Below are 16,570 nucleotides of genomic sequence, written 5' to 3' on the forward strand. Positions count from 1 at the left end.
AAAGTTAGTTAGTAAACACACAACACAAGGCTTTTTAAAATATTTTATTATTCTGCTCCGGATGCCCCCCCTGTCTTCGTTATTAGCTCAATTACCAGGGGGGGCTTCTTCCGCTCTCCGGGGGTCTTCCACTCTCCGGGGGTCTTCTCCGGACTCCGGGGGGGGCTTCCCTGGACTCCGGGGGGGGCTTCTCCGGACTCCGGGGGGCTTCTTCCATCTTCTCCCCTCTTCCGCTGTTGACTCGGCGAACCCCGGTTCTTCTGCAGATGTCCGGTGCCTTCTTCTTCAGCGCTGGCTGCCTGCTATGTTTGTGTGTTAGCTCGATTTCTAACAGGCAGCCAGCGCGGTCTTCTGTGACGTCAGGGTCTTCTCTTCCCTTCTTCCGATGTTGCCTCGTCGCCTGTTGTCGCTGTAATGATGGAAGCGCGCCTTGCATCCCATTTATATAGGCATCACCGTCCCATCATGCTCCGGTAGGTACCCACGTGGTGGGTGCACGTGGGTAGGCACCCACCACGTGGGTACCTGCCGGAGCATGATGGGACGGTGATGCCTATATAAATGGGATGCAAGGCGCGCTTCCATCATTACAGCGACAACAGGCGACGAGGCAACATCGGAAGAAGGGAAGAGAAGACCCTGACGTCACAGAAGACCGCGCTGGCTGCCTGTTAGAAATTGAGCTAACACACAAACATAGCAGGCAGCCAGCGCTGAAGAAGAAGGCACCGGACATCTGCAGAAGAACCGGGGTTCGCCGAGTCAACAGCAGAAGAGGGGAGAAGATGGAAGAAGCCCCCCGGAGTCCGGAGAAGCCCCCCCCGGAGTCCGGAGAAGCCCCCCCCGAGAGCGGAGAAGACCCCCGGAGAGTGGAAGACCCCCGGAGAGCGGAAGAAGAAGCCCCCCCTGGTAATTGAGCTAATAACGAAGACAGGGGGGGCATCCGGAGCAGAATAATAAAATATTTTAAAAAGCCTTGTGTTGTGTGTTTACTAACTAACTTTTTGCCTACAGGTGAATGGATAGGGGTACGATGTACCCCATATCCATTCACTTAGGGTGGGGGGCCGGTATCTGGGGGCCCCCTTATTTGAGGGGACTCCCAGATTCCGATAAGCCCCCGCCCGCAGACCCCGACAACCAATGGCAAGGGTTGTCGGGAAGAGGTCCTGTCCTCATCAACATGGGGACAGGGTGCTCTGAGGTGGGGGGGCCCGCAGTGCCCCCCCCTGCCCCAGAGCACCCAACCCCCCCATGTTGAGGGCATGCGGCCTGGCACGGCTCAGGAGGGGGGGGGCGCTCGCTCGTCCCCACTCCCATTCCTGACCGGCCGGGTAGCGTGCTTTGGATACGGGTCTGGTATGGATTGTAGGGGGACCCCCTACGTCGATTTTTCGGCGTAGGGGGGTCTCCTTACAACCCATACCAGACCTAAGGGCCTGGTATGCTCCTGGGGGGTGAACCCATGCCGGTTTTTTCTTTGAAAATTGGCATGGAGTTCTCCCTCTCAGGAATGCATGCCGAGCGACGCTGTAATTTTTTTTTTTTTTTCCCCGACGCAACTTTTTTAAGCCGTCGCGATCCTCAAAACTCGGCGTAACGTAACTTCGCGCATGCGCAGTACGGCCGGCGCGGGAGCGCGCCTCATTTAAATGGGACTCGCCCCATTTGAATAGGAACGCCTTGCGCCGGCGGAATTTTAGTTACACAGCCTGAAATTTCTAGATAAGTGCTTTGTGGATCAGGCACTTAGGTAGAAACTTTAAGGCAGTGTAACTTAAATGGGATTTTTTAAGTTACGCCAGGTTTTTGTGGATCTGGCCCTATGTGTGAGTGATAATTGTTTTAAAGGTTAATTGAATTCTATTGTCTGATCAAGTTAAGGAGCCAAAACGGCTAGCGGCTGATTGGCTCAAGGGAGTGTCATTGTTTCAAAGTGTGTGTATTTAAGTCCCCCCTGGGGGGGGGGGGGAGTGTCATTTGTTTCTGTACAGTTGTAACCAGATATAAGGAGGAAAAATGTGGCAAATAAAGTCAGTCTGCTTGACCCTTCAAACGTAGCCCGTCTCGTTTCTTTGAAGGGCGTTCGATGGGATATACCGGCGGTACCTGCATATCGCATTTTGCCAACGGCTGAGACCCTCACACTACTTGGGTAGCCGTTACAGATTTCTTAGCATGCTAAGAAATTTTTATCCGCTGGAAATCGGTCGGCCCGAGAAAAATCCACGGAAAAATATCCGCTGGGTTGTACACACCAGCGGATCTATCCGCTGGAACTGATCCGCAGATAAATTCCAGCAGATAGATCCTCTCGTGTGTACGGGGCCTTAGCATCCAAAGATTCTCTGTGCAGCCAGTGTTGTGTTCATCATCTCAAACAGCAGGTAACACACAATAGGCTGCACAGCAAGCCCAGAATGGGAAGGAAGAGTGATGGGGTGCTGACAGGAGTGATGGGGAGTAACCTGCAGGTCCTCAGTAATGCACTGCCAGAACCAGACACAATCTCCTTCACACTGACACATTGATGCAACATTCTTTCATTGAGGATTTGTTTCCTTTTACTATCATTGTTGTTCCAAGTGTAGATTTTCCAAAAGACTGGAACATTGCTCTGTGAAATAACAAGCGTTTCCTACTTTTAGAAGGGCTCACTATTGCTCTGCTGATAGATCCTGGTTGGCTTAGTGATGCATTTTTAGTGAATATTGGATCTTTTGTGACCCCGGTCTTCTCTCATTTCCTCATAGCTCCTCATTTATGCTCTACTACTGAACATGGCTGTGATCACTTCTGTATCAATACTCCGTTCTCATACATTTGTAGATGCAAGCAAGGATACATCCTGAACCCTGATGAGAAGACCTGCAGAGGTAAGTCGGCGATTTCTCTTTGTCTGCATTGTGCAATAACAACCCTGCACTTCTGTAATAGCAAAAATATAGGAGAAATGGGGCTGTCTCCAGAGGGTGATGACATCATTGAGATGACTCCACCAAATCTTTTCTTTGCCCTAGTCAAGCAACATGTCCTCCTTATTGGAGTGCATTTTTACATAAATTGTACTTTTCGATCCTGTCTAACCATTCTGGACTAAATAAGCCCACCCTACCCTGTTTAACCGCTTGGGATCCGCGCTATGGACGAAAGACGTCCACAGCGCGGCTCTCAAGTGCCGAGTGGACGTCTTTAGACGTCCTATTGTTGTCATTCCCTGTGCGCGCCGCTGGGGGCGCGCAGCGGGGAAACAACATGCCCGGCGCATCGCTCGGGAGCCGATGCGAGTGACTGGCGGCTGTGATGTCCGCCAGACACCCGCGATCGTCGGTGACAGCAGGGACATGGAGCTCTGTGTGTAAACATAGAGCTCCACGTGCTGTCAGGGAGAGAGGAGACCGATCTGTGTCCCTTTACATAGGGACACAGCATCGGTCACCTCCCCCAGTCAGTCCCCTCCCCCCACACAGTAAGAACACAATGAGGGAATACATTTAACCCCTTCCTCACCCCCTAGTGTTAACCCCTTCACTGCCAGTCACATTTATACAGTAATTCGTGCATTTTTATAGCACTGATCGCTGTATAAATGTGAATGGTCCCAAAATTGTGTCAAAAGTGTCCGATACGTCCGCCGCAATATCGCAGGCCTGACAAAAAAAAAAATCGCAAATCGCAGCCATTACTAGTAAAAAAAAAAAATCATAAATCTATCCCCTATTTTGTAGGCGCTTTAACTTTTGCGCAAACCAATCAATATACGCTTATTGTGATTTTTTTTAACAAAAATATGTAGAAGAATACGTATCGGCCTAAACCGACGGAAATGTATTTATTTATTTTTTAAAATTGGGATATTATTATAACAAAAAGTAAAAAATATTGTGTTTTTTTTCAAAATTTTCAGTTTTTTTATGTTTATAGCGCAAAAAAAAAAATCGCAGAGGTGGTCAAATACCACCAAAAGAAAGCTCTATTTGTGGGGAAAAAATGATAAAAATATAATTTGGGTACAGTGTTGTATGACCGCGCAATTGTCGTTCAAAATGCATCAGTGCTGAAAGCTGAAAATTGGTCTGGGCACGAAGGGGGTTTAAGTGCCCAGTAATGAAGTGGTTAAGATGCAATCCCACCATATTGTCACAGCTGGGTAATGTTGACATGCCATGTCCCACAGTCTATCTTTGTAGTTATCTGAACCTCTGGGAGACATTGGGGTTGATCTTCTAAAACTAGAGAGTGAAAAAATCTGGTGCAGCTCTGTATAGAAACCAATCAGCTTCCAGTTTTTTATTTTTTTTGTCAAAGCTTAATTGAAAAATCTGAAGTTAAAAGTTGATTGGCTACCTTGCAAAGCTGTACCATATTTTGCTCTCTCCAGTTTTAGTATATAAACCCCATAGTGTTAGGGCTCTTTCACACAGGCGGACCAGTTTTTTAGGCGGACCTGAACGGGCGCTCCGTGCTGCTCTATGGAGCCACAGATGTCAGCGGTGGCATTCCCGCTGACATCCGACCTGCTCCGATCCGCCAAAGTGTGACAGAGGAAAAACCTACTTTTCCATCCGTCTGCGGATCAGAATGGGTGAACACGGACACACGGTCCATGTTCATCCGATCCCCCCATAGGGGAGAGCAGAGAAAAGACAGGGCGGTCCCTGCACAGCGTGTGGGGACCGCCCTGTCATCCGCCGGCTCAGCGGGGATCAACGGAGCGATCCCTGCTGAGCAAGCGGAGGTTCATGTGAAAGGGGCCTAAAAGTGCACTTATCCTTTAATGCCCTCCTCAGCAGCACAAACTCAACTTTCCTTTGCTCCCCTTGCACTTTGTTAAACTGCTAGAGTGAAGAAAAATCCAGGTACTTCTGGGCATGAAGAAGCATGTGACCACTCCATATGTAAGCACTAATACAGTTGTGTTCAAAATTATTCAACCCCCAATGCTGTAAAGGGTTTTAGGAAATTTAGTGTACATTTGTAATTGTATTCAGAATGAAATCCTACAAGGACTTCTTAAAGAACCATATGCAACTAAAATGACATCAATTGGTTTTGTAATACAGTAGTAAATGTGTATTTTGTGAATTCTTCATTTACACAATTATTCAACCCCTTAAAGACTACCACTCTGAAGAACAGAGGTTCATTGGAGTGTTTTCAATCAGGTATTGAAAACACCTGTGGATGTCAGGGAGCAGCAATAGAGCCTAAAAAGCACAAATCAGGCAGCTTTAAAATGACTGTGATACTCAGCTCCTTCTAGACATTTACTGGTGTGGTTACAAACATGGTGAAGTCAAGAGAATGGTCGGGGAAGACAAGAGAAGAGGTGATTACTCTTCACAGGAAGGGCAATGGCTATAAGAAGATTGCAAAGATGTTAAACATACCAAGAGACACCATAGGAAGCATCATTCGCAAATTCAAGGCAAAGGGCACTGTTGAAACGCTACCTGGTCGTGGCAGAAAGAAGATGCTGACTTCGACTGCTGTGCGCTACCTGAAGCGTAGAGTAAAGAAAAGTACCCGTGTGACTGCTGAGGAACTGAGAAAAGATTTGTCAGATGTGGGTACTGAAGTTTCTGCTCAGACAATACGGCGCACACTGCATAATGAAGGCCTCCATGTCAGAACTCCCAGGCGCACCCCCTTGCTGTCTCTAAAGAATAAGAAGAGTCGACTGCAGTATGCAAAAATCATGTGGACAAACCACAGAAGTTTTGGGATTGTGTTCTGTGGACTGATGAAACAAAATTAGAAGTGTTTGGGCCCATGGATCAACGCTATGTTTGGAGGAGGAAGAACAAGGCCTATGATGAAAAGAACACCTTGCCTACTGTGAAGCATGGCGGGGGGTCAATCATGCTTTGGGGCTGTTTTGCTTCTGCATGTACAGGGAAGCTTCAGCGTGTGCAAGGTACCATGAATTCTCTTCAGTAACAGGAGATAGTGGATAACAATGTGATGCAGTCCGTCACAAACCTGAGGCTTGGGAGACATTGGACCTTTCAACAGGACAATGATCCCAAGTATACCTCCAAGTCCACTAGAGCATGGTTGCAGATTAAAGGCTGGAACATTTTGGAGTGGCCATCGCAGTCACCAGACTTAAATCCTATTGAGAACCTCTGGTGGGACTTAAAGAAAGCAGTTGCAGTGCGCAAGCCTAAGAATGTGACTGAACTGGAGGCTTTTGCCCATAACGAATGGGCGAAGATACCCGTAGATCGCTGCAAGACACTTGTGTCAAGCTATGCTTCAAGTTTAAAAGCTGTTATAACTGTAAAAGGATGTTGTACTAAGTACTAAGCTTGAATGTCACTTGGGGGTTGAATAAAACTGATAATGATGTGAGCACAGAAAATACATTTGTGGTTATTTCATTATAAATGTTATGTTCTATTTGTCTGACCTACACGTGCCTCTTTGATTAAATTGAAAGCAGGATGACTGAATGATCAAAATCAATGTCAAACTGGGCAAAACAATCAATTTCAGTGGGGGTTGAATAATTTTGAATACAACTGTACATGGGAATTGGCTCAGCTGTCGAATGGGGTTTGACCTAGTCCTCAGCTTTGTGTAAGCTCCAGCTAGAGCAAAATGGAGCTTATTTAAGGCTTCCAGATATGAAAAAGCATGTGACCTACTGTGATGGAATGCCTGGAACCCCGCCTAGGTGTCTCCGCCATACGGTACCTCCTGCCCTCCAAACCCTTCCAGCTAGCCAATACCAAGCATAGTACACAGACAGGATGTTGAGGTAAGAACCAAAGGAATCACAGGTTTTTTACACTTTAACCAGTTAAGACCTGGACCATTATGCAGGTTAAGGTCCTGGCACCTTTTTACGATTCGGCACTGCGTCGCTTTAACTGACAATTGCGCGGTCATGTGTTGTGGCTCACAAACAAAATTGGCGTCTTTTTTTTCCCCACAGAGCTTTCTTTTGGTGGTATTTTTTATTTTTTGTCACAATTCAAAAAAAAAAAAAAACGATATTTTCTACTTTTTGCTATAATAAATATCCCCCCAAAAATATATATAAAAAAAAAAAATTTTTCTCAGTTTAGGCCGATATGTATTCTTCTACATATTTTTGGTGAAAAAAAATCGCAATAAGTGTTGATTGGTTTGCGCAAAAGTTATAGCGTTTACAAAATAGGGGATAGTTTTATGGCATTTTTATTAATAATTTTTTTTCTTACTAGTAATGGCGCCGATCATCGATTTTTTTTCGTAACTGCGACATTATGGCGTACACATTGAACACTTTTGATACATTTTTGGGACCATTTGTGCTAAAAAAAAGTGCTATAAAAATGCACTGGTTACTGAAGGGGTTAACCACTAGGGGGGCGCTGTAGGGGTTAAGTGTGACCTAATGTATGTTTCTTACTGTATGGGGCGTGGCTGAACGTGTGACATCACTGATCGTCGTTTCCTATGACAGGGAACAGACGATCACTGACACTGCCACAGAGAAGAACGGGGAAGGTTTGTTTACACTCACCTCTCCCCGTTCTTCAGCTCCTGTGACCCGATCACAGGAATCCGGCCGCAATCGGGTCCGCGGGTCCGGTCATGGAGCTTCGGACCGGGTCGCAATCGCGTCACGAGTGCGAACCGTGGCTGGGTTCTTAAAGGGGAAGTACATGTATGCCCTTGTGCCCAGCCATGCCATTCTGTCGACGTATATCGTCGTGCGGCGGTCCTTAAGTGGTTAAAAATAGGGCAGTCCCCACATGAACAATAAAACCAAATATTACACATTGGTGTAACCATCCCACAATGGTTGGGTAACAAGGTAAAGTTTCCACAAGATGAATCACATCATAAAGACAGAAACAATAGGTGACTCAATGAATTAATATAATAGTGGGAATGCACACCTGGGGGCACACAATGGGGAAAATACACTTAACAGTAAACACATAACACCTTAATAAACAGATTATACATAACAGCAGGAGACCCCAGCATCAGGTTGTTTTGAGCAGATTATTATCATCTGTTTTGAGTCTCTGGATCTAGGAGAGGTGGAAGCAGTCAATGCTAAAACACAGAGGCCCCAAATCTGTATCCGGGTCTTCCAATTCTTAGGCCGCGTACACACGGTCGTTCCAAACGGATGAGAATGGTCCGACGGGCCATTTCCATCAGTTCAGCGCTGAAGTGGTCTGATGTGCATACACACCATCGTTCCAAAAACCGATCGGGTCAGAACGCGGTGACGTCAAACACACGACGTGTTGAATAAAACAAAGTTCAATGCTTCCAAGCATGCGTCGACTTGATTCTGAGCATGCGCGGGTTTTGAACCAATGCTTTCTGTACTAACCATCGGTTTGGACCGATCGGGCAGCGGTCCATCAGTTCAATTTTTTAAAGCATGTTTTAACATTTTGGACCGAAGGACAACAGACCGATGGGCTATACACACGGTTGGTTTGGACCAATGAAACTGAACCTCGGGTTCATTCTCATCCTTTTCGTCCGACCGTGTGTACGGGGCCTTAGAGTTTGTGTGTTTCAGGGAGACATGGACTTGAACCGGAAGTAAAACTACTCCAAGAATAGAGCCCCCTCAAATGCCAGGGCCCATCGTCAGTAGGCAAGAGGCTAGCGTGCAGTCCCCTCCAAAAGCCCCTGTAGCGGTTGGGTCTGTCACACCTACTACATGATGTGACAGCATTGTTGCTTGGTGATTGGCTTAGTCATAGGCGTGCGCACAGGGTGTGCCAGGTGTGCCCAGGCACACCCTAATCACCCTTTGCAGCACAGATTCCCACTACTGCCCTCCCTTTCCTCCCACAGCGCTTCTGGCTTCCTTCCTCTCCTTCCCTGCCAGCTGTTACTGTGGAGATGTTTTAGGATGAGTGGGGGAAAGGGGCCGGGAAATATGTAATTCACCGGCCCCTTCCCTTTCTGAATGAACATTGTGAGTTATCGGTAATGTGCTTTTGAGCTTTGGGGTGCACACTCTAATGCAGGGATAAGCAATTAGCGGACCTCCAGCTGTTGCCAAACTACAAGTCCCATCATGCCTCTGCCTCTGGGTGTCATGCTTGATGCTGTCAGAGTCTCGCTATGCCTCATGGGACTTGTAGTTTGGCAACAGCTGGAGGTCCGCTAATTGCATATCCCTGCTCTAATGCAATAGGCTGCGCACACCTATGGGCTTAGTGCTGTCACAAGTGGGTGTGCAGAGTCCTCCGCTCTGTGTAAGCTCCAACTGAAGAGACATGGAGCCAATAAAAGGCTTTCTTTTCTACCTTCTCATGTCTGAATGGAGCAGCAGTATAGCAAATGAAAGGTGAGCATGTGCTGCTATGGGGAGGGGGTGGAATTTAGGTGAACTTGTTGCCTTGAATGGAGTGAGCACAGGTTCTCTTTAAAGTTAACACAGCAATATCAACGCCCAATATGGGCTCAATGAAAATACACCATGCTTTACCTTTAATTATGATTGATCTCTGCAATGTGCCTGGAGAATGCAAGAAGGAAGAGATCAGTAGCAACAGAATGGCATCTGAATGCATTTATTAATTGTCTTTCTTGTGTAGTTCAGGACCTGTGTGCTTCAGAGTCCCATGGCTGTCAGCAGATCTGTGTGAACACACCAGGATCCTACGTGTGCCAATGCTACGAGGCCTATGAGCTGGCCAAGGATAAAAAGTCTTGTAAAAGTAAGTTGTCTTCTGTGTTCATTCACCTTGAAGTTGAAGCCCATCTCTGGTGCCAGGGGGACAGGAAGTGAGGGGAAATCTTTCATGTGGGAACACAGATAGATCAAAGTAAAAACTTTTTTAATGTCCTTCAGAAAAAGTTCCCCCCGGCGGATAAGGCCACCCCCCCCGTATTGCGTAGGAGCGTCAGGAAAGTCACGGAGTTTCCGAAAGTAGCCGAACATGTAGAGCCGCTAGTTAGCTCTACACGGCGCCTGCGCACCGACTAGGAGGGGGGAACTTTTTCTGAAGGACATCAATCATCTGGGCGAACTCCCAGATTACATTGCGGCTCAGCTTAGAAACGCCTACTCCCGCGGGAGTGAGTACCCGAAGCCAGATTGAAAATAGAGATAAAAAGGTATGTACAGCCTAAAAAACAAAAAAAAGTGCCTACTGTACATGTTGGAAGTATAAAGAATTGGTGGATGCAGGGGAGAGGAGGAAGCACCAACAACAGCTGGTGATTAGTAGATTCAGCGGTACCAGCATCTAAAGTTACTTGCAGGTCTTGCGTTGGCCCATCTCCTTCAATATAATTAGGAGCATTCTGGAGCCATAGGGAGAATCAGTGCATGCCAAGTTCCAAGATTTGGGAAAATAAAAGTTCACATTTAGGTATTTTAATTGTCTATTTAGTTGTTTTATTTTACAATTCTTTCACATGTATTTGATATTTCTGAAATGTTACTTTTGTTTCTCTTTGTAGTTGTGAACTATTGTGCCTTGGGTACTCATGGCTGTCAGCACGAGTGTGTGAACGTTAACGACTCGTACATCTGTCAGTGTCGTCCTGGGTTTATCTTGAATCCAGATAAGAAAACATGTAGCAGTAAGCATAATCTTGCCCTCCTCTGATTATACTGCATTATTTTCTACTCTGCCTCTTTCTTCTGTTAGATCTTTAATGTCAGCCTAAAATGTGTAACACTGTTATTGCTTAATCTGTATTTCAGCCACCTTCCACCTGGCCTATTGTAAAAATGGCCAGACGGGAAAACTTGGGAGGAGGTCATATGACTTCCTCCCATTTGCACGCTTAGTGCATGCCCTAGGTCATAGGTGTCAAACACAAGGCCCGCGGGCCGAATCCGGCCCTCCAAGCCATTTATGGTGGCCCTCGCACCTCCAGCCCTCCTCTGGTCCTTCTCCAAACCCTACTTTCTGCTTTTAAGCAATGCATCCAGCTTCTTTCCAGCAGCAGCATAAGGAATGGGGGGTGCACTGTGATGTAAGGGAGAGTGGGGGACTCAACTTCTAAAGGTGGGGTGGCTCTTGACATCTAATGTAAAGGGAGGGGATGCGCTGGACATCTAATCTTACAGACACAACCGGCCCTTTTGAGGGCAATCATAATGCTGATGCGGCCCATGATGAAATTGAGTTTGACACCTCTGCCCTAGGGGGTACCCAGTGGCACGATCTATGACCCACTATGTCTGGTGGAACACAGATCGTTGTACCAGACCGCCATGTGACCAATTTCATCAATCACGTCAGTGGTCAAAATTGGCTTTTATTCATAGCCATTGCATGTACTATTGTGATCTATGTGATTGGTCACAGTGATCACATTGTACAGGGGCCAGTCACACCACACCTGTACCATGTGATATCTGTGGCCATTCACACCATCACAGTAGTAAGCAAGCTTTCATGAATGAAACCTTTGAACAGTGATCATCACTGTAATTAGCAATCAGAGTGTGAAATAGAAATCCCGATTACGTTCCCAGAGCAGTAGAGTGTCACTATGGTGACACTGTGATGCTCTGGCCACAGTATGTAAACAGAGAAAAAGTGTAATAAATGTCTTTTACATAGTGTCACCAGTCAGTGTTCCTGATCCCCATTTCCATGATTAAGCCCAGAGGGCGGAGAAAAACAAGTTTAAATTGTGGTCTGGATGAAGCGAGCTGAGACTGCTCTAACCTGCTAACCACTCGGGCCAAGGCTATCTTATGCTATTTTTGAAGTATTATAAAAAGTGATATCTGCACTGTGAAACAATATTAATAATAATAATAATTTCTAATAAGGAGGCTTACACAAAAAGCAGTATATCTGTGATTTAGTAGAAATGTGCAAAATAAGAGTGCAGCGCCTCATAAGCATACAAAACAAAAGACTCCAAGGACTTCTCCTTTAGAAAGCTTCCAAATATGAATGAATAAAGCTCGCCAAGAGCCAGAAAAAGATTCCAATAGAATCGACTCGCTGTCCTTTATCTGCTGCATACTTGTTTTTAACATTAAAATACTACACTATTGGAATCTTTTTCTGGCTCTTGGCGAGCCTTATTCATTCATAGTTGGAGGCTTTCTAAAGCAGTGGTCATCAACCCTGTCCTCAGGGCCCACTAATGCCCCTTACACACGATCGGACCGACCAAATTCACATCGGAATTCCGCCAAAATTCCATGGGAGGAAAATAGAACATGTTCTCTATGTAAACTCTGATTGAATTCATCGGAATTTCTGATGGAATTACTCCGATGGGGCATACACACGGTCGGAATTTCCGTTGGAAAAAGTCAGTCTGACTTTTTCCATCGGAAATTCCGATTGTGTGTACGAGGCATAACAGGCCAGATTTTTTTTGTTTTTTTTTCCATAAAGGCCAGGTTTTATGTATTGCCTTGGGGAGATGCAGACTAGAATACTGCAATCACTGGGGTAGATTCAAGTAGGGGAGCGCACTACTACGGCGGCGCAGCGTACCGTTTTTACGCTACGCCTCTGTAAATTACTTGAGCTACGCTTCATTCACGAAGCATTTGCTCTGTAATTTGCGGCGGCGTTTCGTAAAAGTGGCCGACGTAAGCGCGCATAATTTAAATGATCCCGTAGGGGGCGTGGATCATTTAAATTAGGCACGTTCCTGCGCCGAACGTACTGCGCATGCTCCGTCGGGAAAATTTCCCGATGTGCATTGCGGTAAATGACGTCACAAGGACGTAATTTGCTTCGACGTGAACGTAAATGGCGTCCAGCGCCATTCACGATTCACTTACGCAAACGTCGTAAATTTCGAAAATCGCGACGCGGGAACGACGTGTATACTTACCATTGGCTGCGCCTCCTAATAGCAGGAGCAGCCTTACGCAGAAAGCGACGAACGCAAACGACGTAAAACATGACCGCCGGGCGCGCGTACGTTTGTGAATCAGCGTGAGTATGCAATTTGCATACTCTACGCTGACAACTACGGGAACGCCACCTAGCGGCCAGCGTCAGAGTGCAGCCTAAGATATGACGGCATAAGAGCCTTATGCCAGTGGTATCTTAGGCTACAGTCGGCGTATCGAGCTTTCTGAATACAGAAAGTTGATACGCCGGCGCTACTTAGCAATTACGCTGCGTATCTATGGATACGCAGGCGTAATTGCTTGCTGAATCCACCCCATTGTTATTATATCACCTGTGATGTATTTCAGTTATCTTGCAAACCTGGCCTGTTAGTGGGCCCCGAGGACAGGGTTGATAAACACTGTTCTAAAGGATAAGTCCTTGTAGTCCCTATGCTGCCATGTTCCTTGCTTGATCAACATGTGAGGAGGGGAGGCTGCAATCAATAATCAGGGGGTGGAACTGAAGCAGTGAAGTATGGCTCCACTAAGTATCAAATGCAGGGCATAAAAAATGCAGCACCTCACCCACATAAAAACACCACACCTCCTGCCTAACAATTCCCTCAGGCCCTATGTGCTGGCACCGACCATTGCCTTCCCCTTGCTGAGCTCCAGCATGATAGCTACTATTGTCACTGTCTCTGTATCGTTGTACTGTACACAACACTGTGCCTTCCTTAGTAGGCAGCGTTTTCCTCACAGGCCGCTACAGTTTAACAGTTTGTGAGATAGATGCCACCTACCACACAAGCACGGATTTTGTAAATAAGCAGCGTTTTTCTGCACTGACTGCGACAGCAGTCACAGGAAAAAAACATTCACAGGGGAAAAAGGGTGAAACTCAGATGCGTTTCGGCCTTTTTGGGGCTTAATAGTAGAGGCCTTTATGATTAGGACCTGAAAAGGGCAAAACGCATTTAAAGTGGAGGTTCACCCAGAAATGTACATTTTTAACATTAGATTCATGCTCATTTTGTCTAGGGGAATCGGCTATTTTTAAAAAAAACGAAGCTGTACTTACCGTTTTAGAGAGCGATCTTCTCCACCGCTTCCGGGTATGGGCTGCGGGACTGGGTGTTCCTATTTGATTGACAGTCTTCCGACAGGCTTTCAACGGTCGCATCTATCGCGTCACGATTTTCCGAAAGTAGCCGAACGTCGGTGCGCAGGCGCCGTATAGAGCCGCACCGACGTTTGGCTTCTTTCGGCTACTCGTTTCGCGATAGATGCGACCGTCGGAAGCCTTTCGGAAGACTGTCAATCAAATAGGAACGCCCAGTCCTGAAGACCATACCCGGAAGCGGCGGAGAAGATCGCTCTCTAAAACGGTAAGTACTGCTTTGTTTTTAAAAAAACTAGAGGATTCCCCTAGACAAAATGAGCATCAATCTAATGTTAAAAAAAAAAATCCGGGTGAACTCCCGCTTTAAGAAGTTCTGTACAGCTGAAGCCATCTTTTACTCACCTTATTCACATTCATGCAACAGGGAGTCTATCGCTTTATACAAACGGCCACCATTTTGTTGAAGCCTGACAAGCTGATCCTGTCTGTCTTGCACCAGACTAACTGCGTACTAATCCGACAGATACAGGTCTGGGGAGCAATTATTTATCTGCAATGTACATGGTAGCCTGAGGCTGTGTTATCTTTGTCTAGGCTGTAGGTGCTGTGATGGAGCTCAAAGTAGTAATTTTATGAGAAAGTATGTATTTTCTTATAGAAACGTGTAATGTGATTTGGTAAAGCTGGCATATGCCCTATTGAGTATGACTAGTAACAAAGGGCCAGATTCAGAGACATTTGTCCTGGTGCAGCGTATCAGAGATACGCTACGCCGCCGTATCTTACCTGGCGGAATTTCGAATCCAGGAAGATTTCGCTCCGTATGTTATGGCGGCGTAGTGTATTTCTCGGCGCGTATTTCAAATTGGGCGGGTAGGGGGCGTGATTCATTTAAATGAAGCGCGTCCCCACGCCCATTGAAATGCGCATGCTCCGTTTTTAAATTTCCAGCCGTGCTTTGCGTGAAATGAAGTCGCACCGACGTCATTTTTTGAACGTAGACGTGAGTTACGTCCTTTCCTATTCACGGACGACTTACGCAAAAAAAAATTCAAAATTCGACGCGAGAACGACAGCCATACTTTAACATGGCAGGTCTATCTATACGCCACAAAATAGCAGTTTTAACTATACGCCGGGAAAAGCTGACTAGCGACGACGTAAGAGAATGCGACGGACGCGCGTACCTTCGTGGATCGCCGGAAAAAGCTAATTAGCATACCCGTAGCGGAAAACTACGCAAACTCCACCCAGCGGGCGCCAAAGTATTGCACCTAAGATACGAAGCCGTACGCCTGTCGGATCGAAGCCAGAAGCCGGCGTATCTTGGTTTGAGGATTCAAACTAAAGATACGACGTGGCGCATTATATGATATTTTTTTTTTTCTTTTTGTACTATATATTGTCCTTCAATAAAGCACTCCTGATTGTTAAAAAAAAAAAAGATACGACGTGGCAAATTTGAAAGTAGGCCGGTGTATCAGTAGATACGCCGGCGTACTTCTTCTGTGAATCTGGCCCAATATATCCACTTATACTCTATGCCCGATATATCCCTTATATATACACATCTGTTTTACCCAGAACCAGATTACTGCGCCTTGGCTAATCACGGATGTCAACACGAGTGTGTTAATACAGACGATTCATATTACTGCAGATGTCGGCAAGGGTTTACCCTCAATCCAGACAAAAAAAAGTGTACAAGTAAGCTCTATTCTTCATATACTGGTTTTATTTTTATTGTGAAAACCAAAAAAATATAAATATCTATGAAAATGCTCTGTGCTTAAAGTGGTTCTAAAGCCTGGACATTTTTGTCCCAGTGTTGCATAGCCCCCTCACCCCCCTGTATATTTACCAGAGTCCTATCTGGATCCAGCGTTGGGCCTGTTTGCAGCGGCACTGATCTCTGTTCTTCTCCTCAAAGGACACAGAGGCAGCAGAGGGAGACATTTGCTCCTGCTACTGTCAATCAAATGCTGTGAGCAGAGAACGGGGACAGGGCTGAGCCGCTCTGCGTGTGTAACTAGGCGCACACAGACCATCTCAGGATGGGTTGTGCTGCATTCTTTATATTACTATTTAATCCTGGAATACAGCACATCTCATCCAGAGTGTTTGGCAGTCTGCTGTCCTCAAACATTTGGTCCCTGGTAGATCGATCCTCACAATTGGGTCCTTACAAGGCTCAATCCCCAGCATTTAGACTCTAATGGGTTCTCTCAGGCTCTAAGCACACACGATAACAAGTCCCCCCATCTCTGGTCCCAGAACAGAAAACAATCTTTTAGTGGCTCGGTCCTGTGGCTCTCTGGGCACGCAGAACACAGCGATGGCACCAATGGTGGCTGGTGCTCACTATTTTGTGGGGGGGCAGCACAGCCAACACCCCCCCGTAGTAGACACAGACAGAGGCGATCATCCGCCCCCCACCATGAGAGACGGATGGTGGGTCAGCTACCACCCCCATGGGAGAGAGACAGACGGGAGCGATCACCCATCCCCCCCTTGTGGGAGACGGGCAGCGATCACCCCCCATGGGAGACAGGGATGGCGGCGATCACCCAAGTGGCTGCCTTACCTTATTGAAGCATGGAGGCAGGGAGAAGGAAAAGCCGGGGCCACTCTGGCAAGCACACAGGCAT

At 46.6% G+C, this 16,570-nt stretch overlaps 1 protein-coding gene across 4 annotated transcripts in view; it reads left to right on the forward strand.

Annotated features, from left to right (window-relative positions):
- The window catches only part of MATN2 (matrilin 2), a 162,250-nt gene that overhangs the window by 60,016 nt on the left and 85,664 nt on the right, over positions 1-16,570 (forward strand). For all 4 annotated transcript variants that reach the window (XM_040354754.1, XM_040354757.1, XM_040354756.1 and 1 more), the window contains exons 4-7: positions 2,754-2,876; positions 9,567-9,689; positions 10,438-10,560; positions 15,507-15,629. In XM_040354754.1, the coding sequence (XP_040210688.1) occupies positions 2,754-2,876; positions 9,567-9,689; positions 10,438-10,560; positions 15,507-15,629 (492 nt within the window). The remainder of the gene's footprint in view (positions 1-2,753; positions 2,877-9,566; positions 9,690-10,437; positions 10,561-15,506; positions 15,630-16,570) is intronic.

Source organism: Rana temporaria, chromosome 5 (genome assembly GCF_905171775.1).
Source record: "Rana temporaria chromosome 5, aRanTem1.1, whole genome shotgun sequence".
NCBI lineage: Eukaryota > Metazoa > Chordata > Amphibia > Anura > Ranidae > Rana > Rana temporaria.